This window comes from Hydra viridissima, unplaced genomic scaffold (genome assembly GCF_058129835.1).
Source record: "Hydra viridissima isolate aposymbiotic clone 2 unplaced genomic scaffold, HvirCarnegie_v1 scaffold_9, whole genome shotgun sequence".
In the NCBI taxonomy this organism is placed as follows: Eukaryota; Metazoa; Cnidaria; class Hydrozoa; order Anthoathecata; family Hydridae; genus Hydra; species Hydra viridissima.
Genome location: NW_028324308.1, coordinates 7,750,375 through 7,776,332, shown reverse-complemented (window position 1 = coordinate 7,776,332; position 25,958 = coordinate 7,750,375). Strand labels below are relative to the sequence as shown.

The window sequence follows — 25,958 nt, the reverse complement described above, 5'->3', positions numbered from 1 at the left end:
AAAAAAGATCAAAAAAATGAGTTTGTTCAACAACAAAGTGTTAATGAGTTTTACTTTAAAAATCTCCATTCAATATGTTACATACACAAGATAACAACAACAAAAATTTATCTTTTAAACTGCAAACACCTTTCTTTAAAAGAAAATAACATCCTTGAATTGACTTTTTAAAGTCACTTAGTATATGTAATCTCCATTTACATCAACATACAAATCAAAATAACATAATTATCTAACAATAATTATTAGAATTTTACACCAGATAATAACATAATTAACATTAGTAATATTAAGAATAATTAAATTGAAGATTCATATTTTGATGTAAGAAATATCAAAATCTACTACTAAAATAATTATCTTTTGAAATAAAAAGTTTCAGGATGATAAATTCAAATAATATTTGCCCACTTTTAGAACAAATTCCAAGCTTCGGTTGTTTGATGCTATAATCTGCGGCATGGTTTTTGCACATTGAAACATTTTTGATTTTAGTATATACAATATTGGTTAAAAACAAGTTTGTACAAAATCAAGAAGTTATGATTTGGAACAATCTTCAGCATTTTCAAATGCAACAAACAATAAAACTATTAGTAGTTTTTCTCCGAAAAAATCTCAAGTTATTTTTCTCTAATAGTTACTTGCATGCTTTAATCCATATTGGTAATAAGCAGATGGTGCATATTCCATGTTAAAAGCCACTAAGCAAACTTGTACCTAAATTATAAAAATATGAATGTATATAAGAAATAAAAAAAACTTAATTACCTTTAAATTCATTATTGTATCTAGTTTCATGACTTATTTAGTAGTTCAGAAATTTGAGAAAATTATTACTTTATAAGCCTTGAAAAAAGAACAGTTATTTTTTCATAATGGTTGATAAGAGAGAAACTGTGACCATAAGTAAGATCAACACTTCAAAAGATTTAACGTAAGTAAATATTAGACAATAAGAAACTGCAGCTACACTGTATGCATCATCAGAAAATTTCCTGTTAAAAATATACTATTGTATAAAGCAAACAAAAACCAAAGAAAGAAAGGAAAAGATTTTAAACAAACAGGTATGCAATAACCAAAATACTCATTAATTTATTGTTATAAATCTATATTGACACAGCATTTTCTATCAATAACTATAAATTCATGCTGGCACAACCTTTTTTATATTGATGAGGGTTTCTTTACAAATTTTTGCAACTATCTTTAATTAATTTTGATAAGTAGTTATGTATATAAAACCCATATAAAAATATCGGTAAAAACTAAGTAGGTTATATTTGCAAAATACTATTTTTAGCCAATTTAAAAAAAATAGGTATATACATATATTCTGTGCTCTTTTTCCTTTTGTTAGCATTTAATTCAAAGTTTATCAATCAGATAAATTATAAAAAATCAGACAATACTGTAAGTAGAATGTAAATGTATACAATACTGTAAATAGCAATTTAAATGTAAACAAGCCTTGAAAATATTGTTTGTTAAAACAGCATTTGTTCTTCAGTCATTATTTTATACATGAACTATGAAAATGATGGTTGTTTGTTAACAGTATTTGTTCTTCAGTTATTATTTACACATGAACTATAACAATGATAAATGCTCATGTTTTTTTCAGTAGTAATATTGGTTGACAAATTTGTTAAGATTCTCAAAGTTCAAAGGGAGTATTAAAATGGTTATGTCTCCAACATTACCATTTTTGTCAACCAATATTACTACTGAAAAAAACATTAACATAAACTTTAAAACAATTATTTGAAAAATGCTGCAACTGAACAAAACAAGTGAGCTCATTAACAAACATTTTACTTGTTAAACTACAAGTGTTTTCACGGAGCCAAGAGTTTCAAGGTTCACATGGAGCCACAGAGGTTCACATGGAACCAGAAAATAAAATAACAGTTCAGATAATTCTATACATTTTTGTTAAATTAAAAAACTTTTTCACTTTTTAGATAACTCCATACAAATTTATATAACTCATAATATTTTATGATAACAACTTTTTTTATAGTTTTTTAAAATTCTGTACAAAAATTCAGAAAAAATCTGTAAAACCAAAAAGACTTATAGGTCAGTAATGGTAACTAACACTGTCAACAGGAAACACAATACCTAGTAGGGTAAATGCCACTAGACAATGTATTTCATGTTGTGTTATTGGTTTGAACTAAATCTTTATTAAGATGGGGCAATGATTAATATAGTGTATATTACATACAGATTTTAATTTTTCTCAGAAACTTTAGTTTCTTTCTATATTGTTCAATTTTCCATCCTGTTTTACTTAACCTGTTCTACTTATCTGGTAATTTGTTCTCTTCTATTCTTCTCACTAATCCTGTATTTAACTTAATTTCATGCTTGACCACACCATTCAGCTAATTAATTGCAAACACAAAAATTTGGAGCACTTATATACAGACAAATGTGAAATTCATCTTTATTTTAAAATAGAGAAAAAATAATCAAGATTCTTCTGCAATACGATCTGATAGATTGGAATTAAACTGATACTATTCAAAAATATGGATTTCCAATAGCTTAAACCAAAATGAGTTTCTAAAGCAATAACAGGAACCTTAGTATTTTTTCAGAATCTTTTTTGCAGAAATTTGTAGTGAATGTTAATTGAAACTAAGTTAATGTTAATTGAAACTATTTGATATTAGAAGATTCACTGACTTATATCCACTCAAACTGTACTATAAAAAAAAAATTTATCAAATAAAGTTTGAGAGATCTTTCAATTTAGGTTTTTGTGAATTGATGGTTGTAGTCTCTAGAAGTTGGATTCCATACGATTACGATTCCATGAGAAAAAGCTCAAAGGCAACTTAAAGGTAACTTAAAGGTAACTTTAGGATACTAGCTTGAACCGTGACTCACTTTGTTTGATTTCATACAACTTAAAACAAAATATTCTTATTTTATCCAACTTTTTTCTGAGAAATAATCTCTACAATGTCTTGCAGAGAATAGTTTGAGGGATAAATTTTTTTGAGTAGTTATGACTGCAATTCATAAAAACTGTCTGCTTTGATTGGTAAATTTTCCTACTTCAAAATATGGAGCACAATACTAGCACAATAAATTCTTCACTAAAACTTTCATTGTTTTTACATTTTAAAAAGATGTACAAATCAATCATGTGTGTGTGTGCATGCATGCGTGTGTGTACACACTACTAACAAAGAGTTTATTGCAGGGTAAAATTATTTTTAAATATCTAGGAAATCACAATTAACACTTTTTATACTTATTGTTATTTATATAAAGTTTACAAAATATACTAAGATTTACAACAAATATTTTAAAAGTATTAGATTTTAGCTTTGTTGAAATATTTTTTAAGGTTCATAATTACTGCAGCACAGATTTTTGGCATGTAATTAATCAGTTTTTCAAGGGTGTAAGGCATAATTTTTTTCCAACTGACAGCTTAAATATCCCTGAGCACATTTTTATAGGTTGGACCATCCTCTCTAACCTTCCTATCCAATTCATCCCATAACATCTCAATCTTGTTGAGGTCTAGAAATTGGGATGGCCGATCTTTAGGAGTTAGGATTTTGCAAACTTGTAATTCTTTTAAATCATAGCTTGAAAATATTCTTCCTCACATTCTGTTTCTCTTAACTTCTTTGAGTTTTAGAATAACATAATATATTACAAGGATAGTGATATATAATTGAGGTTTTATTTTTTTTTTTATTTAGATTTTGCACCATGCTATGAATTTTTTGTTGGTTATATATATATATATATATATATATATATATATATATATATATATATATATATATATACACCAAAATTTTAAAACTTTTATGGGAGTGTAAAAATAATTTAGAGCCTACCCTTACCTGGAATATTCTCGATCAAGCAGAGCCATTTAAATGTACTGGTAAATATTGTAATTTGTGCTTGATGGAAAAGTACCACATTATCACGTCAAAAACTGAGCTTGTTCAATAAACAAAGTGAGCTAACATCAAAGTACAGCCATGAAAATAAATTTTGAATAAAAAACTGTAATGCCACCTTAGCAGATACTCCATAGCATTTTTTTGTATATTTTTTGTTGTGATGTTTTTTTTACAATTTATAACATCTGAAGATTGTGTGAAACCTTGAGTAATGCTAAATAAACCTAATTATTTGGTTTGTATTACAATAAAAATATTCCCTCTACTTATACTATAGTGTATTGAGCACTCTTACTGGTAATATTAACAATTTCTACAATACAATACAATACAATATATATACATACATACATACATACATACATACATACATACATACATACATACATACATACATATATATATATATATATATATATATATATATAGAGAGAGAGAGAGAGAGAGAGAGAGAGAGAGAGAGAGAGATGAACAAATGTACCTTTAAATCCTTCTTCCAAAGATCTAGTTTTTACTACACATAAAAAGAAAAACAAATAATTATTCTTAAGATTCTAGAAAATGTATATGGAATAGATTAATAAGACAATCAAAAAATTATTTTAAGAATAATTTTAAAATAAATACAAATACTTAAGTTTAAAGTAATTTATTACATATTTGGAAAGCATATTTTCTTAAATACTTTTTAATTTAAAGGCCTCTAAAGAAAACAAAGTGATGAATTTTACATTTGACATGACACATTTTAAAACTAATCTTTATCTTAAACAACCTGATTCTTGTAAAACAACAGTTTCTGGATTAGGTTCTTGCACCTGGAAGTAAGAAAAAAATTTCTTTATATCATTTTCTTGATACAAATTTTAAAAATAAGGTGAAGAAAACAATTAAAATGTTTAAAATGATAACAGCAGGGAGATTATTAGGATATTGGGTCAAAATCATTATTAAGATGCTGGGTTGTATCAAAAATCATACTTACATTATAAACAACTATTATCATAAAAATTAAGTTTCTTCTCTATTGCAATATTAAAACATATTAAGAAAAAGATAATCTTAAAATAAACCAGTATTTATTGAAATTATTTTAACTAAGTCTAAGGTATTAAAGGGTGATGTTGATCATTAGCAAATGATGATTATTATTATGCTAGTGATATAATAAACAAACCACAGAATAAGTATATTAAACAACTGATGTCATAACAAGCAAGGTAATTGTGCAAGAAAAAGAACAGTAGAAAAAAAGAGAAAAAAAAGAGAACAGTAGATCAAAAAATCTGTAAATAACTTTTTTTTCCTCATAAAAGTCAAAAAACATATTATAAAGAAGCAATATAGTAATAAACAAAAACCTTATTAACAATGATTAAAAGTAAATGTAAAAAAATTAAAACCAGTAATACAAAAAAACCTAAAATCACATTACAAAAGACTTCAAAAATCACATTACAAATACAAATGACTTCTAAAATACAAATGACTTACTTCTAAAAATGACATTACAAATACAAAGAATTTACTTCTAAAAATGACATTACAAATACAAATGACTTCTAAAATACAAATGACTTACTTCTAAAAATCACATTACAAATACAAATGATTTCTAAAATACAAATAACTTACTTCTAAAACTAAGTGAGCTCCTGATTTTATGCCTAGCTCAATTAAACTTTTATTATCATCCTCCAATAGCATACCGTCAGCTGATATTAGTGTTTGCTCCATAGGTAGGACAGAAAAATGTTGCATTAGCTAAACATATGAAAAAGTATATATTATAAACTATTTGTATTTTTCCCATAATTTTCAACTTTTGTAGTTTTACTTTCCCAATCCAAATAAACATAGAATTTTTTTATAGGGGCAAAAAAAAAAAAAAAAGTATGTTTTTTTTCTTGGCTTGAAAGTATTATTCTATTTGTACTTGCTTTTATTACAATTCTGCATGTTCTAAAGTAATTTTCAAATCATAAAAATGCCAATTTTTATTGTTTATGCAATTGTTTATCTTTAAATGCCAAATTAATTCTCTGCCCTTATTAAATTGTATAGCTAGGCAAATACAATTGGGAGAGTGCTAGACATTGCTCAGGCTTTTTAGGCAATTAAGCAATTAATAAGTTTAGTTTTGAAGTAACCATTTTGGACTAGGAAGGAAACCCACCATTAAACCATTCAGAATTGCAAATCAACCAAAGTTGTAGGTTTGTAAAAAAGATTGCTTAGGACAGCAGGATAAGTATTCACTTAGTGCAACAAATAGCAAAAATAGAGCAATCTACAGGCACCAAAAAACGTTGCTATCTTAAGGATGAGGCAAGCAAGTAAAGGCCCAAAGGTGCTGCCAGCTCTTACATTGCACCACATACAGAGCTGCTAAAAAATTGTTACAAATAAAAACATTAAATTGATAAATATAATCTGTATATCTGCTGGATCTCAATCTGATAGATTACATCATATGATCATTTTTGGAGGCCAAGACCTGTGCTAAGTCTCTTAAAATTATCTCCACTGAGCAATCCATTTCAGAAGAGGAGTTGAGTAAGGTGTAGTGTGTAGTCAAGAGTTTTACCAGACATTTACCCTTTCTACTTGTGATAAGGGTGATGTAAAATAAAGTTAAATATACTAGTACACAAAAGGCTGTGATACTGCTAAATATCATTGATTTCTTGTTGTTGTAAAATTTTATATTAAAAAATATCTTTTATGCATTTATTTTGCTAGACCAGGTATTTAATTAATCAAAAAAATATAGTAAAATACTTTAATTTAGCTTAATACTTTAATTTAGTTTAACTTAAAGTTTAGTGACACAAAAAGCTCTTTAAATGTTTGTATAACCATAAATTTTATTATTAAAAAATTTTGAATTATGAAAATAAAAAATGCAAAAAAATTCCACAAGGTTTCTTAAATTATAATATTTATGTTCAGAGGATATGATCTCTTTTGATTTTAGACTTATAAAAATGGCAAATAAAGAAATACCTGTATTTTTAATTGCTTTAAAGTATTATTAGAGTCTACTCGGAACAAATGTTCCCCAAATTGCATCCTGCGTCTAAAAAGAGGAGTTAAAAAGGTAAAAAATCAATTCTTAGGAAATTTGTTTTCAATAATGCTTCTACATAACACTAATATTTACTACATAATGCTAATATTTATAATATTATGCAACTAAACAATGCTAATACCTTGCACTTCTTCTGTTATCATCATTTGGTATCTTCTTCAAACATTTCTTTAAAAGCTAGGTCATTAAAAACAAATAGAAAATATCAACAAAATACTTTAAAACAAAATATAAAAAATAAGAGTTAAAAGTTGGATAAATTCTTGTATTTGTTTTGTTTTGCCATATAATATATATAACAAACAATTGAAAAGGTTGCTTGCATCATAAATAGATTTTCAATACCTTTCCTTATGTTATTTCTAATGTATAAAGATCAAAAACTTGCTTTTGTAATTTAGCTCAGTAACAGAAATTAGGGATCTCAATAACAGATTGCAATGCATTAGTAACCAAACTGATAAATACATTTTAATTGCTTTTGTAAAAAATACTATAACTAAGATCCTCATGGTTGGTAATCAGAATGTGATTGTGATGATTGAAAACTATTGTAGTTGTTAAAAATAAATGTAAAGAGATTAAGAAAAACTTATAAAAGGCATTTTGTTTTGTATTTACATATTTCCTATATAATATACAAATATTGATCCATAAACAAGTTCCATATTTGATAGTAATTTGTTATCATTTAATTATTATACAAATGATTGTTAAATTAACTTTTTTTTATTAAATAAACAAGCCTTGTTAGTATGACAATAGCTGCACTAACACACATACAAGTAAAATCTTTTTACTTGAAATGGATACTTGAATACTAAAAGTATTCAGCATGGATTGTAAAATTTTAAATTATTCATAGAAGAATGAACTGAGACAAATGGGGACTGGGAACAAATTTTTATGATTTAACTTAAACAATAAATAGAAAACAACCCAGTACACAGAAATTAGCAAACACAATAAAGATATCATAATTGACTATATGCCACCACTTGAAAAAATTGCAAAAGTAATAAGCTTGGAGAATTAGCAGACCTTTACAATGAAAAATCTACAAAGATTTTATCACCACTCAAATTCATAAACAGAGCTTCAAGGGAGAAAAATGTTGTGTAATAAACAGAGAATTATTATTATGAACTATTAAACTATATGGCTCCTATAGTTATACATCCAGCAACAAGAAAAAGAAACTAATCTTGGCTTGTCTATCTATTCTGTAATATTGCTCTTCATGACAACATATTCATGAGTTTGAAAACTTTTTCACACAAAATTTTACAAAATATTGTGTTGAAATGAAGGTGTAGAATGATGGTAAATATATGATTATATTTGAAGGTATCAATATTTTTTTAATAATAAAAAAAATTGCTGAACAAAAACAGAACATATTTATAACTCAATGACTTAACCCAATATGATCATACAAAAATCAGATTTAGCAAAAATATTTAAAGAATGATTGCTAATTGAAATTTGAAATTTTTTTATCAAAAAGTTTTCTTATCACACACAACCACACACACACAAAAAAAAAAAACAACAACAAAAAAGACCTTATTGCTATTGAGCAAAGATTCATCTATAGGACTTATTATTACTTTGCATTCTGAGTTACACAAAATGTCTTTTGTATTGGTTCTTAAAACTTTTGCCTGACTGCTTGTATCTGAAACAACTTGTCGAGTTACATATATGGGAGCAGACGTATATTGTTGAGAATCAAACATTTCTTCAGCTAGCCGTGTATTTCGACATTCCACACAGTAATCTGAAAATAAAATTAAAAAATTCCCTATAAATTTTATGGCAGCATTATAACATTTTAGCCATTTTTAATTCAAAACGTAAATCCTCCTTATAAATCTTTTTTATCCTAAAGTCACAAAAAAAGCTGCAGAAACATTAGGTTGATTAGGTTGATAAGAAGTAATACTCATGATATTACTTCCTACTAAAAGGCCTCTACAAAATACCAGCTTTATGTTCTGCTTGTGATCTTTGATTTACAAATAATAACTTTCAATTTTTAACCTCCTGTGTCATAGTTAAAACTTCATAAAAAGTATAACATAAATTACATTTTTTTTTCCTTCTCAATCTAATACTATAATATAAAAAATAAAAAATAATAATTATATTTTTAATAACCTATAAGTAAACTTTTACTTAACAACAACTAAATAATTAAAATTAGGAAAAATAACTAAAATTAGAAATCATCTAAAAATGAAAACACAAAAACTGAAAATAGAAATAAATTATGAAGCACAAAAGTTATCAAAATTTTTTATTATAAAAATTTGGTGTAACAGAAATTTGTAACAGAAAGCAACAAATTGATAGCAATCACCATTACAGTTGGTCAACTCACTCCTTTCATGTCAGACATTGCAAATGTGAAACAAAACAAAAAAAAATATTCCCAATAATGAAGGTTCAAGCTCAAAACCTTCATCAGCAAAAAGACTCCAACATCTGAAGATTATGTGGAAAGGGTTAGTAGGTAAAATTTTGGCAACCATTCACCTGAATTGAAAGTGGAAATCTCTGAAACTGAACTGTAGATTGCAGACAATTTATTTTAACTTATTGATTGATCATGAAGAAACTTAAAGATATGAGTAAAACCTTTTTATGTCTTGTTATTATTTGTTAGAAATATGTGAATATTTAATAATTGAATATGAAAGCAGGCCAATAAAAATTAGATTGCTTGGTTTTCATAATATAAATTGGGATAACAAAAAAAGTTCAGAGCAAGTTCCACCAACTTCAAATTTAGCAAGTATAGTAGCTGATCCAAATCCAAAAGATTTAAAACAATTAGTAAAATAACAAGTTAGAATTATGAGAACCTAACTATTCATGAGAACCAAAATAAAAGCTATTTTCTCAAAATGGAATATTGACTAAAGTAGATATTAAAAAAGAACTTGAATTAAAAATTTGAACAAAACTTCTGAACAAGGATAAAATTGCAGAACTGAAGTATTACTGGTACCAATAATTTAAAATATACAGCAGCTTGGTACTGAATTAAATACCTAAAATACCTAAGTCATTAAGTTTACTATTTAATAAGTTTTATGGATGAGTTAGACACAATTATATAAAAGATGACATACTCCAGTTAAATTGTTAATATTTATACTTTAAAATCATTTAACAAAATGTCCATCAATAAAAAGTAAAACTTACCGGGGGTTATAGCAAATATTTTAGTGTCACTGTGGTCATATTGAGAAATTTTTATTGATATATCATGTGAAAATGTAAAAAAATTTAAAATTAGGCTGTGTTCATTTGAGGAGATCATAAACACTTGTGGATCACTAAAATACAAATAAATATTTACTTTGCTTACATTGATAAACAAATCAAACTTAAGCCAACAAATAAAATTTACATCCATACCTTTTGCAAGCTTCATCAATGAGCTCTTCAGCTTGATATAATGTAAGACCATGCTTACAAATAACATCAGAGTTATCAACATTTGTTAACAAAGCTCTACGTGTACCTCTTAAAGATAAAAATAATTCTTCTGTAAAGTTCAAAAACAGGTAGTAACATTCAAAGCAAATAAAACATCTTTAGATAATGGTAAAAAGTAGAGCACCTAAAACTTTTCTTCCATGCTTCAATAAATGAATGTAGGATAATGTGAAACACTCCATCCTTTGATAAAAAGTTAAAAATTAAAAACGTTATTATTATCATCAACTTTCAATATTGATCATTGCCATCATAAACAGAAGAAATAAAAAAACACACCTGCTGCAAAAAAAACTGCATACGTTTGTTAGGATCTTCAAGCAAAAATGATAATGCTTGCTTTTGCTCTGCAGCTAGTAATTTTAGTGTTGCGCTCTCTTCTCTATGTGTGTTTTTATTTATCTAAAAAACAAAACATTAATAAGTAAAAGTATTAGGATATATTAGATTAACATATTATATTAGTACAGATGATAAACTATAAAGCAAAAATTATTTAGATACTCTGAGAACATCTTTAAGAGATCCATGGTTTGAGATCCATTCTTAAGTTTTAAGTCACACTTAAAGATAATAAAATGATGACAACAGCTTAAAACCTTATTCTTTAAAATAATATATTGAATAGTAATATACTTTAAAGAAAACTGTTAACTAGCTGAAAGTAATACACTTTTTGTTCTGATATTTTACAACACAAACTTTGAAAAGTAATGTGATAAATCAAAGAGTACCACAGGTTGATATGCAACAACTTTGTTGTTTATAGATATCAAGTTAAAAATGTTACTTTTTTTGAGGTGTTGAGCACTCAGACTGGCCTAAACCTTTTTTGAGGTGTTGAGCCCTGGACTGGCCTAGACCTTTTGGAAGTAATTCTTAGAATACAGCAAAAGATGTTTGGAATTGAAACTATAAATCAGATGATTCTATGTATAAACAAAAAACTTTATTGTAGTAAATAAAAATAAAATAAAAAATAATGGTCTCATTGACTGCTATCCTATAAAAAGTATACTTTTTGAATGATAAAAGAGAGGCTGCATAAAATCTAATAGGGAATGTTTGTAGGTCACTCTGAATTTCAATGCCTCTATAATCTGACCAGATTTATGTGCTTTTTATTAACTAACATTAGTTTTTTTATATGAAAATATTTTGGGTGTCTTAGCTTTAACAGTAATAGAATATTAGTTTTAAAGATTTTTTACATGATAATATTTTGGATGTCTTAGCTTTAATACTAATAGAATTGTAGCTTTAAAGATTTTTTATATATTGATATTTTGGGTGTCTTAGCCTTAACAGTAATAGAATATTAGATTTAAAGATTAAAGTAAATAAATAGATAATTATTAATAAAAAAAAACTTGCAGTACAAATGTCACAAGCTCTGGCATTTGATAGGAATTCAGGAGCTTGTGGAAAGTACTTTTTACATTTAAGCCACACTTCTTCTGAAACTAGTTTTCGTGCATCTTCTGACATACATAAGTTACCTAAATACATACATAACTAAGTTATTGTAAATCTAAGATATGCACTGCCAACATAAAGTTTGAGGCACTATATGTAAATATTGCATTGTTTTTTTGATAACATTATCTTAATATTTTGTTTACAGAAATTGTATTGCATTGATATTGCCATTTAAGATAAACAATCACATATTATGATTACTGAAGTGTGAGTTTGGATCTATTTATCTGTTTCTTTTAGCAGTCTAAGAACAAGCACAAATAACACATGCTAACATAGTAAGAGAAAAATAGAAACAACTTTGGTGCACCTTTTTGCTGAAATACAGTTAACTATAGTTTACAAAATTTTAGAAGTATTGTTAATGTTCAGTTAATATTTATGCTACTCATTTTTCTTTTAAATGTGATAATAATATGAAGACTACTATTTTTCAAGCAGGTTTTTAAATCTGAAAGTTAAAAATTTTTAGAATTTGTTTTCATACTACAAAATTTACTACAACTCAAAGTAAATAGGTAAAAGAAAGGAACTGTGACAGAGAGAGAAAGAATATTTGTTTATGTGGAAGAAGGCTATTCCTAAGTCCAAATTGCAAAAAAATGTTAAAGGTTTCTCAATGCTGCATACAAGGAGCGTTGTTAAGTTTCGAGCGTTGTTAAGTTCCAAGGAAGACAAAGAGAATCCAAGACCAAGAAACTAAAAACATATTGTTGGCAGATAGAAGACTCACAGCTGAAAAAATAAGAGCCCAATACAACAAATTTAATGAAGCACTGGCACATCCATGGTAAAGAATTATTAAAGAAATTTAGACTTCTAGCCAGAGTGGCAGCTAAAAAGTCACTACTGCATCCAGTTAACAAAACTAAACAGTTAAATTGTGCAAAACTACATCAAAACTGGATGACTGACAAGTGGAATCAAGTTCTTTTGACCAATCAGTCAAAATTCAAAATATTTGGTTCCAAACATGATGGATGTTTGGTGACTGTTTTGGGATGTTTTTGTGGTGAAAATGTTGGAACCCTACACAAAATAGAAGGAGCAATGACAAAAGAAGTTTACAAGGACATACTAGAAATTATAGTAGTTCCTTCTGGAGAGCAATTATTTGCTCAACAGTACATTTTCATGCAATATAATGATCCCAAACATACTAGCCAAATTTGTTACAACTTTTTAGAAGACTTACAGTTTCAAAAAATTTTGAAAATTATTGTGTGGCCACTGCAGTCTCCAGATTTGAATCCAGTAGAGCTGCTTCCGAAACAATTGGATAGAAAAGTAAGACAAATGCAACTGCCATCATCAAATGATCTCTGGAATATCTTGCAAATTTCCTGGAGTGAAATACAACTCTTGACATTACGAAAATTGCCTAGAAACTGCAGAGCTGTAATTAAAAATTGAGGCAGATATTTCAATGAATCAAAACTATGTATTAATAGTGATAAAAAGGATATAATAACTAGTTACTAATTCTGTTAGTTAAATTTAACATCTTTTTAAAAGTTGCTTTATAGCTTATAGTAACAAAAAAATATTGTATAACCATTACTTTATGATAATATTCAAACCTATGCTTTTTTGAACAAATTATTGTCTAATAATTTGCCATCTACCTCAAACTTTTTGTCGGTAGTGTATGTAAGTAAATATGTAAATCTATGTATATAAATCTATAAAATTTCTTGAGACTAAACAAGTAAAACTATAAAGAAAAAATATAAGATAAGAAAAATTACCATGAAATAAACATAAGCAATCCTCATTAAAAAATGTCAATTTTTTTTTTGGTAAAATAGAAGTAGTTTCTTCTAAAGTTTTTTCTTTAATTTCCATGTTGATTTCTGCAGTCACTTCTTTAAACAAGGGTTTATATTTAAAAAACTCTTGTCGGGCAAGAGATTTGATTTTTTTTAAAGATTTCTTCCCTACCCAATATGCCTTCTGTGAATTTGTTCTAAAAATGAACAAAAACTAAAAACAAAAAATGATTTTCATAAATTTTTTTTAGTTTTACTGTCCCTAACATTTTAAAAATAAGACAACCATTTTTCTCTGAACACAAATAAATACACACTTATAACTAGTTTTCAATGAGTTAGCAAACACTTTCATGTCTTGATTTAGTTGTTCTTCAAACTCCTTTCTTCTTTTTTCAATTTCTAAGCACTGAGAACAAATCAACTTAAGACGAGGCAAACCACCATATTGAGTAAACAATAATTCAGCAGCTTCACTAGATATCCTTTTCATTAGATTTAGTTTAGTTGGGTCAGCTAAATCATGACAACACATCAACTCCTTATTATCTATAGGTGGAACTAATTTGTTTTCAGGGTTAAGCCATTCTTTTAGCCATTTAACTGACACCCACTCAAAGCATTCACCTAAAAATAACATTGACATAAAGTTTATAAGAAAATGTTAAAACTTTAAGTAATTGATAAATTTAAAGAAATATGACCAATTTAACTAAGATTTTTAAAAAAAAGGTTTTTTACAAAAAACTGTTTGGTTAACTGAATGATTAATTGTAGCCTGAACTTCAATTTATCTATTACATATTTTTACATTTATTTATCTATTACATATTTTTACATTTAGTGTGAAAATGAACTTTTTTGTTAAACATATTGGACATATTTTTAATTCTTTATAAGTTAAGCATAATAAAATAAACTTTTATTTGAAAAACTATTAACCATGTGTAAAAGTTAGAAAAGTCTTCTGGTAACTTTAACAATTCTATCACAAACCCAGCATATAAAAATATTTTTTTATATTCTTCTTCTAACATTTACTTATGATGTCAGTATTTGTTTCATAGCAAATAAGTCTTTAACCAATTTTCATAAATTAATTGCAACCTTATGGAAAAAAAAACTTTTTTTCTATCTTTAGTATTGACATTTTACTGGTATACAAGACTTTAAAACAAACAAAACAATCTCAAGCTAAACTGTCTGCATTTGCTTGGAGAGTTTGGTTTGCAGGAAAAAAGCTCTTTCCAGACAAGTAGTGATTCTTTATTACTTATATTCCTGTCAAGATTAGACAACAAAGAAAACTTTTCTTACAGCAAGAGTATCAGCATCAACTGATTATTATTATTTTTTTTTTATTGGATTATCTTTTACAATATTTAAGTTTCTGAAACATTTCTTTTCTGCTTCTAATTCTAAGACATGTTTTAATTGCTGAATTACTAAATTTTGATTAAATATCCTTATAACCAATCAGAAAAAATGAGAAACTTTTTCAGTAGTGTAAACGCCTTTTTTTTTATAGCAGTCATTTTATGAACCTTAGAAAACAGGTATTTATTGAATGCAAATTATCAAATGCAGCTAAAAGGTTAAACCAAGAATGACAAAATAATATTTTAATCAAGTAATAATTCAAAAAATATTACTATTTAAAAAAAATATACCTTCCTGAACTGGAAGACGCTTAAATATACTTTGGACTGCCTTTTTCTTTTCTAGACCTGCATTTATAGCAATTTTCTAAAATTGAGAGTTGGTTTTTGTGAAACTAAAAATAATTTCTAATGAAACTTAAAAATTATTCAAAATTTTTTAAAATAAAGATATAGATTTTTTTAAACAAATATAGTAGAATAATTTCTTTGTTTTGTTTAACTTTCTATTATATAAACCTATTTGTTAAAATATTTTTTAAAAGAAATAATATGAAGATAAAAATTAAAGTAAGACTTCTGATTTGAAAGGTTTAATGGCAATTTAGAGCAAATTCCAGCCTTAAATTTATTTTAAACCTTTTATTCAGTTTTTATGGCTTTAAATTGACCATTACAATTATTAGATGTTTTTTATAAAAACTGTGATCAAGGTTTAATTGTGCAATGCTCAAATAGCTGTCTTAAAACTACTAAATCTATATATAATAACTATTTTTGGAATAACAAGTTATAATAATTCAAATTTATAATTTTTAACTCTTAAATCTCTGTTTTTATTTACACTTAAAAATCATTCTTTAAAGAAGCAGTTAAATAAACATATCCTAAGTTTTTTACAGCAACTGACAAACTATGGAAACTTTTAACTTCATCAGTTATTTTACTTTTTACATCAAACTTTTTTTTTTCTTATTCTTTGTGGCGTTAAAAAAAAGAAGCTATTTTTAAAAATATTATATTTGTTTTAGTGTTTAATAAATATAATAAATAAAAGTTAAATTACTGTGTAAATAGAAAGTGAAATAAAAGTAAATCAAATACAAACTTATAAAAATTAAGCAACAATACCCTAGAATTGCTTCGCTCTGTAGCCCAAACATCAAAAAGTGAGTTATCTTTCTCTACAGCTTCCTTCATAAACACTGGTACTTCACAGACTGTGTGACTGGGATTACCTAATAATTTTTTCATTTTTTTTTTTTACATAATCTCAACCTATGCATCCATTATTTTTATCCATTATTTTAGTTAAATATCAAATATCTGCATCCTATTATACCATAATAGAATGCAGATTAAGCATAGCCAAAAATTGTAATAAATGAATTGTCATAATAAAATGTCATTTCATAGATTAATAAAAAAAACTTACTATTACTTATCTTGCTGTATACAAGCATATAAGCATTTTTTGAACTGTGAGTAACTGTGTCTTGCTCACACTTCCGGGGTTTCTTGCATTTTGTTTCAGCAAAATCTATTATTTTATTTTGTATAAAAACCTATTATTTTATTTTGTATAAAAAAGTTTTAACATTTAACCTATTTATTTTTATTTATAGAAGAGAAAAAATTTTATCTTTTACATAAGAGTCAGTAAAAGTTAAAATTTATTTAAGCTAAATATTCAAAATAGTCAACAAATGGAAAAATACATTGAAAATTGCATACAATCCAATATTTGCACACCAATTTATCAACTTGTTTTACAATCAATAGGATGCTTGAGATCAGTTACAGATCATCAGTTTGTAAACTGATGATCAGTAAACTGATCATTAAACTGATAATCAGTTTTTGATGATCAGTGAAAATACAATAAAATAAAAACATGTAAAATAACTTACTTTTTTTTTTTTTAATATAAAATTAAGGATTTTATTAACCAACTAAAATTAAGGCTTTTATTAACTAAAATTTTAATTGCAATACATATAAATGTAAAATGAAAACTTAGTTCTAAATATGCCTAGCAAAATTATGGTTCAAAATGATTTTAGATGAACATTTTTAAAAGCAATTTTATTCTCTTACATTGAATGTCAGTAGTAAAATATAAATGAACTTAAGTAACATTTTTAGTTAATTTGTTAAATATGTGAAAGAATTTTTCAAATATATCAAAAAATTGAGTAGAAATATTGACCTTCTAAATCATCTTCCATTCCAAGTTGCAAAGATTTTCCTTTCATTACAGTAACATCTTCATCATTAAAACGACACCAAATATTGTTCTAAAATTTCCAACTTATTTTTAAAACAAAAGTAATCAAATGAAAAAGAAAAAAAAAAAAAAAACTTTTTTAAGGTTTTGATGTATATATAAACTTCTTGCAAAATATTTTTAAAGAAATTTTTCAAAAAGTGAACCCCAAAATTAAAAGTTTGAGGTTCAATTTTAGAAACTTTTTGTAAAAACAAACATAAAATTTCTTTAATACAGTGACAAAATTTCAAAAACTTTTATGAGAAAAATTTCATCATAAAACTTGAAAAAGCTTTATTAAAAAATATACCTCTTTATCATGGATATGAGCAATATAATGTCCAGAATGAGCACTTAATCCTCTATGAATTAACACAGAAGACAAATGGTAAATTCCATCATCAGGATTATCAAACTTAATGTATTTTCCCAAGTCTAGTATTTCAGGGAAATTTAGAGCTGTATTTATTTTCTTCTTCATTCCAGTCTCTCTAGATAAAGTAAAGAGTTATTATGAACTATGTTTACTTTTTGTTACATTTTAGAATTCAAAGTTTTTAAATCTTCACAATTATAAAATATCTTATAACTGAAATATAGACTTTCTAATTATAAAAAATTGTAAAGTTCAATCTCAATACCATATTCCTAACTAAAAAAAGACAAATTACTTTTAAAGAAAACATAAACTTTTTTTATATAAGCAAATTAGAAAACACACATAAATTAGAAAACACACATAAATTAGAAAACATACATAAACATTCTGATATTTGCAAATCAAAATAAAATTAAAAAAAGTATAAAAAATAATAAAACCTTTCAAATACAAATCGAAGCAACTGTAACTTCAAGATTGGTGGTAATTTTTCCAAAACAATTTTACGGATGGCATCTTGTTTGCAATGACAAATTGAACAAAAATATTGGTTTTCATCTTGCATTAATTCTTCCTGAAGAAACTCTTTTAGGCAACCAGATAAAGAGCTGTGACCTTTAACATTTAAATCAAGCTCATAAAACTTTGAATAAGTAACTGATGTGCTTTGGCATACACAACACTTTGTTTCATATTTATATTGTCCTCCAAATTGTGAGTCAATAGTATTTGATAGAAAACTATCTTGAGAAGAAAAAGCATTGCTAAGAAGTGTAGTGAAAAGTTTGTTGAACTCTTGAGCATCTTGCTGCTCATTTGTTTGTAATCCAAGGCATTCCACAAAAGATGAAGGATCCACATATCTGGTTAAATTAAACTGTTGAAATTATCTAAATGACTTTAATAAGTTTTGAATTGCATAAACAAATTTTTTAGAATAAAATTACCAATGTGACTTTTTTTCTTCTTTGCAGATAGAAAAAATAGCTTTAACTGTTAATTGAAAGTTTTATAAACCAATTTTTTTATAAAATGCAGCAAAAATTTTTTTTTTTCCTTCTAATGGTTTATTTTAAATTTGCTTTGGGGTTCTGGTAGCTGCTTATTTCTTTTATTTGCCTATATCACCACTATGTTCATTATTACAATTACGATAGTATCAGGTTTTCACAATAGTAAATAAAAACTATAAGTTGTTGTAAATGTTTTTTTGCTTTGGAATATTTTTAACAACTGTTTCATGCTTATCTTTATCACATAAATGATTTTACAGAAAACTCAACTATTTCTAAAAAATCTGCAAAAAAGAATGAATCAGGCTAGGCCATAAGCTGTATACAGTCCTACAATTATACTTCAATACACATTAAAGTCAGTGTTTAAATAAAGCAGTTTGTATGTTGAACTTGATTCAAATCACTTGCAGACTCAATAAACCAGGATTTTGAGAAAAATACAAATCACACAAATTAAAACATTTTCTTTAAAGGCCATTGAAAAGATTAGTTACAAAAAAAGTCTTGTGTTTTGGTGATAATTGAGTTTAAATGTTACAGGATATTCTTTTCTTATTTAGAAAAACTTTGCCAAAACAGTGATGTTTGTTATGCCTGCATTAAAAAATAACACAAAAATACTTAAAAGATAGGAAATTAAAGATTGTAAAACAGGCAGTTCTATATGAATGCCAAACACTTCTTTAAATTACTGAAGTCTTATTAAATGCATTGTTAACAAAAATAAAGGTTTAAGGCAATGGTTGAAATTTTTACAGATGGCAAAAGAACTTTATTTACATTTTTAAGTTTCAGTTTCCTTCTATTTATTTTTTGCAAAAACCTGATTTTGAAAATTGCACACATTTCCTCTAAAAACTCTTCTGACAAAATGAATTGAAAATCATTATTTTTAAGAGAAAGACAATAGAAATAGCTAGAATATTACCTAGTTTTCCTTGAAAATAACCACAGCAATATTGCATTAATAAGTCAATTACAAAAGATATGACAATTCTTTTACTTGACACAATAATATTAAAACAAAAAATCGTCAAAAAAATTGCTGCAAGGTTTATTTCAATTTCAAGACACAACAGTCTGCTTTTAAAACATGTCTTAAAAATCAAGGATTTTAATTGGTAGTACTAAGTGGTTACTACACATCTCACATCAGAATTGTCCATAAGTGAACTATATTAAAAATTTTTATTTCCTGCATGCCATATTCTATGGCCAGGCCTATAAATATGCAACAAGTATACTATAAATCTTTACCTTCTAATACTTAATTCAAGTAATGCAAACAAATATTGAAGATTTCCACAAATTTTATTTGTTTGATTTGCATTAAATTCTAAAAGCAGAGACTTGGGTGCACCTTCTCCATTATCTTTGACTAAACATGAGTACAGTACTAAAGTATACTGAATATTTTAAGAGAGCTTTATACAAAGTATTATAATACTAAAAAAAAAGATAATCTTTCTAAAAATACTTGTTAATTTAGGAGCATAACCACCAGTTGATTTCCATTGATAAATTGCATAACGAAATGCTTTGTTATGAAATGACAGCTGCAAAAAAAAAAAAAAATTTAATTTAACACAACAGAACCATAAGCAAAATTCTCATTAGAAGAAAAAAATTATTTTCCAGTGCACTTCATGATGGAAGAAAAACTATTTTAATATCAGACTATCATTCATAAGAAATTACTTCTTTTAATTTCTTATAAAAATTTTAAGCTTAAAGCAAAACAAGAGTTGTTTTAAAAATAAAAATTAACCTGCAGAAATGTGTTAACATAGCAAGTGGCTCCAAGATTTTTTAATCCAACATGATTTCCCTTAGTATAAAAAAGCTTGAGATTTTAAAAAGTAATAAGATTTAGTATTTAAAATATATAAATAATATTTAAGATTCATAAAACCTCTTACTTTTATAACAAATGCAAATCAAAATTAATTTAAAATGATATACTTTTAGTCTTCTCTCAGATTCGCTATCAGTGAAATTAACCCAATAACTCTCTGTAAATAAAATTTATAATAAAGCTAATTTTTATATCTTGAGTTTTAAAATTCACAATAATAGTTTTATAAACTTATTATATATTTGTCTCTTTTGTTGCAGCTTCTTTAAATTTTCATTTTATTATCAGTCAGAATTTAGTTTTTTATTAATATCTCAGCTTTAATGTTCTAAACTATAAAAATTCAAAAAAGTAAAGATATTTAAAAATATCCAAAACTTTCCTCATATTTAGTGTGTGTATATTAGAGTTATGATACTTTTCAGTTTTAAAAGCTTTTGGTGGTATATGATGAACTTTTGCTTATGATTTTTAGAAACGACTTTCATTTTATTTAATTGTGAAAAAAAATCCTACACCTAAAAAAGGTTTTGTATGGAATTATCATAAGAATATGTGGCTGTTTACAAGTTATCTATTACAAAAACTGTCAACATAGCAAATAGTAAGTTATGAGAAAGGTTTTAATTTTCTGAATTACTATTTATGAACTTGCTGTTAAGATATTTGTCAGTTTTACAATTACTGTAAGGCCTTTTCATTAGCTTGAGAGCTCGCTTGGCAACCATATTTGAGCAAGGAACATCAAGCACTGATTGTTCTTATATCTAGTGGGTGCAAAAACATCTTAAGGCCTTAGGACAGTTTTATTTGCAGACAGCAGCATGCAGCTGATTGTATGAGTCCTTTGTATAGTGCTGATTTGAAAACCATACCTTTGACCATAGAGTTGCAATGAAGTAACAAGTAATTTTGAACTGACTTCTCCATTTCAGAAGGAGAAAAAATGCCATCAATACAAAGATTCCCTGTGAATTCTGTCTACACAATGAAGGGAGGGTAGTTTATGCCATTGTAATTGAGGCTATTTTCCTTCCTTGTAAAAATTATATGCTTCAAAGAGTTCAAAAAGGAACTTGAAACTGTCCCACTGTCCTGGGTTTTTATGCATTAATGTCTTTTCTTTGGCAGAATAAATTTGTTTTAAGTCTTTATATCCTGACAAAATGTCTTTAACAAACTAATGAGGTGACTGAATCTTTTGGAAACAAGGAATCCAACAAGTGTCAAAAAAATTGGTCAAGAATGTGGTGTTGACAAATAATAAACTGAGGCTCTCCTAGACCCTTTAGTCTGAACTGTCTCTGGAGTCTACTAACAACATCATTTTTGTGATCTGTATAGACTGCTGTAGTGTCAGAAATAATCAGTTTGACACTCCTTCATGTATTTTATCTATCCAATCAGACTTGCAGTGAGATAAAGATACTCTCAGCTGATCTATCATCACAAAACAAAATACCAAGATTGAAAGTTCTTGCAGAATTCTTCAGACAGACCACCTGGTATTTATTATAAGCAGATTTCCTCTTCAACTTCAATTTTCTTTTTAGATCTACTTTGAATTTGTATGCTTCCTTAAACACCTGACACCAAAATCCTGATTGTGATGACGTGAGTGAATCTAATCCTTCATTGATTAAGTTTTAAAGAACAGTTGATGCTTTCCTTTTTGATAACACTTTTGACACCAGTATGGTAGCAGATTTTGTTGTTTGATACTTTTTCTTCAGAGGGCAAGACTCTTCTGCAACATTTGAATTTATATTGCTCTTGCCTTTTTCAGTATTAGTACCACTACTGAACTATTGCACTTTACTTGTTGATGGTTCTGAAAGATTTCTTTGCTATTTTGAAGGATTTATTGTTGACATGGAAGCATCTTTATCAGTTTTGTATCCCACTCATCCTAATTCAATTTGTTTTCTGTAAAGTTCTTTGTCTTTACTGCAAATCTAGTTTTCACTCAATTCTATATTATCAAAAAGATGAGGTAGATTTTTTTCAAATAATTAGCTTGACCACTTACTATATTTTACAATTATTTCTATGAGTATGTCAATCTTTTTTAAAACTTAATGTTTAGAAATAAAAGGAAAGCTCAGCTTCTCCCAAGAAATGTTCTTTACTTAGTCAGCTCGCCCTTTAACTTAATTGTATAGTCCAAAAATCTACCAATAGTGTCTCTGTTTAAAGGCATTTTACACATTACATCATGAATATCTTTTTTCACTTCCGGTATGCTTCAACATCTTTTTGTAGTTTTTTTTAAATTGTGCATCCATTTTTCTTATAACTGATTCTGCTGCTAATTTTGATTGTTTAATAACAAGAGATATGTTTATTTAAATCTGAAAATATAATACAACACATTTAATGAGAAATGAGAATTAATTTGAAGTATTATGCAATAGCAGGTATTATCTACCAAATGATTTGGGTAGATGAGGTTTTTACATGACCAAATAGAAATAACAACAAAAAACTAAAAAACAGGCAAAAGTTCATAAAAGGCAACATCAGGGAAATTAATATTTTGAAAAAAGTAAAAGTCATAACCCTAATATATATATATATATACATATACACTTCATTTTATCAAACCTTTGATATCATTAAACCAGAATTTTTCGCCCAATTGAGAGAAACAGTTAACATTTTTTCTACAATTCGTTCTAAAGCAAGCATACAAACCTTTTAAGTTAAATTAGAAAAACTAATTAACAATTTTGAGTATAATAATTTCAATATACATTATAACAAAGCATACATGTATAGTAACCGTCCTTTAGAAACCAAACTGATACTAGATATACCTAACAAGGTTTATTTTCTACATTCACACTTTTTTTTCTAAAAAAACTAATAATAAATTTATATTTACCTGCATACTCCAGGTTCACAAGAAGGAGAATTAATTTCAATATCATAAACTTGGGAATATTTTCCTGGCATAGTGAAAGCAGCGTGCGTTTTTACCTTCCCGCCAGTTTATCAGATAAAAACAATATGATGAAAAGCTGATTTTAAGAAGATTTAAGAGGTATCAGAGGCAAGTGTTTTTTATCAACTGGGGTGGCAAGATAGTAAACAGAGCGTCCATTAATAACGGTTTTGCACACATCAGGTAGACGTTAACAGCTTTCATCAAGTTTTCCTTTTCCAAATTCATTGTTACTTGCTTTAGCCACTAGCAAGATCGGCGCTCTTCCACCTGTGTTTCGCGGAATGTTTTCAGCTCTGCAGCTTGTTTTATAAATATTTACCTTATTGTTTTTTTTATTCGTTTTTAGAAATTTTTATTTTATTTTGCAACTCATCGGCATTGGTAAATTGTAATCTAAATTCATTTATATTACTTTATATCTGATGAAGGGCACTGCATTAGATTATGGATGACTTTGTAAAGTATTGTGAGGCCAAATAATTCTAGCTAGATCTACAGATAATAGCGTCATTTATGGTTCAGTAGGGGCACATTTATTTGGATTATTCGTGCAAGTTTTAATTAGCAAAATTTTTATTTCTTACTTTGCTGAATACGTAACCCCTGTATGAAGCGTTTATTTATTTATTTTTTTTTGCAGCGTTAATCGCTAAACCACTATTCAAAAGAATAAAACGGAGGTCGTCCACTATTGTAACACTATGAAGGCACTATTTTCGTTTCTATTCTCAAAATGATGATAACAATTTTTTGTTGAAAGCTAAATTACAATGAGAAGATATTGGTTGAGGAAGAGTTTTTTCCAAAAAAAAAACTTTCTTTCATTAAAAAGAAGAGAACAGACCATTTCCATGGTAACACGAACGTACTTAGACACTCCTCTTCAAGTAGGGAGTTTTGTCACGTGACATTTTATCGCGGAAAAATATATATCATACGTTTTTGAAAAACTTCGTCCAAAAAACGCAACAAATGATTTTATGTAGGTGTCGAAGAATAAAAACCCACCCATGAAAATAAATAGTATATACGTATATATAGATGCTATTTTTTTTAGAAAAGGTTGCACTACAATAATTTTTTTGGGGACGTCGTTTTGCTTTAGAATTGATAAAGTTATTTAATTTTAAATGTTTCAGTTTTGTTTATACACAAGTAAATTAAGCTAATTCTTTCGTCCCCACATAAAAATAGATTCTGCAACTATTTATTTATTATGTCAAACAGTTTTTGTTTTTTTTTTTGGTAGTCTAATAGGGTGGGTTTTTTGTTTTCTAAGTGGAGATTTTATAAATTTCCCCCGTCTTTTGATATTTTATTGTTAACGCAACTTTTTACGCAAGAAAAAAAAAAGACAAAAAAGTTTTTTTTCGGTGCCAAAAGTTTAACGAGATACTTTAGGGAAATATTTCATAAAATGTATATGAATTGAAAATATTAAAACACGAATATCTTTGGAACCAAATAAGCTACAGAAGTGGTTAAACCATTTTGAAAATAAAATGTATTAAGGAATCCAATGCATTTGAAATAAAAAAGATTTTAATTGGCTATAAAAATTGCCTAAACTCCCTACTTCAAGCAATATTAGCTATCTGTTTTTTAATACCCCTTCCTCACCAGCAAAACGCACTTTAGTTATGATCCCCTATGAATAAAAAGATATCAGCAGTTGCATGAGTGGATCCAGAGTCCTAAAGACTATTTTTATATTAAGAGTTACTTGTCGTTTTTTTAAAAAGGGATAACGTTGTTCGTGTAATTTAGAATCTACTCTTAATACAAAAAACTTATAAAATAAAGATCATGCAAAAACCTCAAAAGTATAGTTTATAAAATGTTTTCCTAACAAACAAATGAAGACTCCACGGGAAGAAACGGCAGGGTCACATTTTTTCATTTTGAGATAAATCATTATTAAACTGTTAAACCTTTATAAGTTTCGAAGTTTTTGGAAAATTTAGAAAAACTTTAAATATGCATCAAATCATTTATTTGATTTGAATTCAAATACAAAATATGCTATTATGGTTAGTAAAGCTAGAAAGTGTAAAAAGTCGAAACTTTCAAAATGTGACCCTGCCGTTTCTTCCCGTGGAGTCTTCAAATGATTTAGTCTCCGGATTGCTCTTTATCTACAATTATGAAAAAAAAAGAAATTTGTGTTTATACTTAAATTAATCAGGTGAACCCGGTATAATTAACAGAAAAAGTACTTTGTAGCTTACATGAAGCACACAAGTTTTTTAATGTATTTCAATTGAGTAATGGTTCAAGAAGTTGACCAAATTCGATGCGTTTTTTTATAACTAAGAAGAACAGTTCT

General features: G+C 26.8%; 1 protein-coding gene across 4 annotated transcripts; it reads right to left on the bottom strand.

The window, feature by feature from the left end:
* Positions 1-21: 21 nt before the first annotated feature.
* On the bottom strand, positions 22-24,148 carry LOC145185931 (ubiquitin carboxyl-terminal hydrolase 48-like). 4 transcript variants are annotated; one of them, XM_090098592.1, is made up of 26 exons: positions 23,570-24,148; positions 23,290-23,360; positions 20,793-20,842; positions 20,599-20,658; positions 20,308-20,386; positions 20,088-20,208; positions 18,255-18,677; positions 17,746-17,926; positions 17,376-17,463; positions 16,602-16,706; positions 16,298-16,404; positions 15,458-15,533; positions 14,105-14,414; positions 13,767-13,984; positions 11,914-12,038; positions 10,819-10,941; positions 10,664-10,722; positions 10,459-10,566; positions 10,243-10,376; positions 8,598-8,812; positions 7,154-7,209; positions 6,948-7,020; positions 5,577-5,705; positions 4,717-4,759; positions 4,423-4,455; positions 22-720 (listed from the first exon to the last, which is right to left on the bottom strand). In XM_090098592.1, exons 1-26 carry the CDS (start codon positions 23,638-23,640, stop codon positions 695-697), a joined length of 3,084 nt encoding a protein of 1,027 aa, XP_089954718.1. In that variant the 5' UTR covers positions 23,641-24,148; the 3' UTR covers positions 22-694. The 4 variants fall into 4 exon arrangements, with proteins under 4 accessions (XP_089954718.1, XP_089954720.1, XP_089954719.1 ...); XM_090098594.1 differs by having other exon boundaries at positions 8,643-8,812; XM_090098593.1 differs by having other exon boundaries at positions 16,608-16,706; positions 23,570-23,927.
* Between the last annotated feature and the right edge of the window lie 1,810 nt (positions 24,149-25,958).

Excerpts from the sequence above, each read along its gene's own strand:
- LOC145185931 (XM_090098592.1), bottom strand. The coding sequence starts at position 23,640 with ATGCCAGGAAAATATTCCCAAGTTTATGATATTGAAATTAATTCTCCT. Across the intron at positions 20,387-20,598 it reads ATGTTAACACATTTCTGCAG|CTGTCATTTCATAACAAAGC; the intron begins GTTAATTTTTAT and ends TTTTTTTTGCAG. Across the intron at positions 10,377-10,458 it reads ATTGATGAAGCTTGCAAAAG|TGATCCACAAGTGTTTATGA; the intron begins GTATGGATGTAA and ends TTTGTATTTTAG.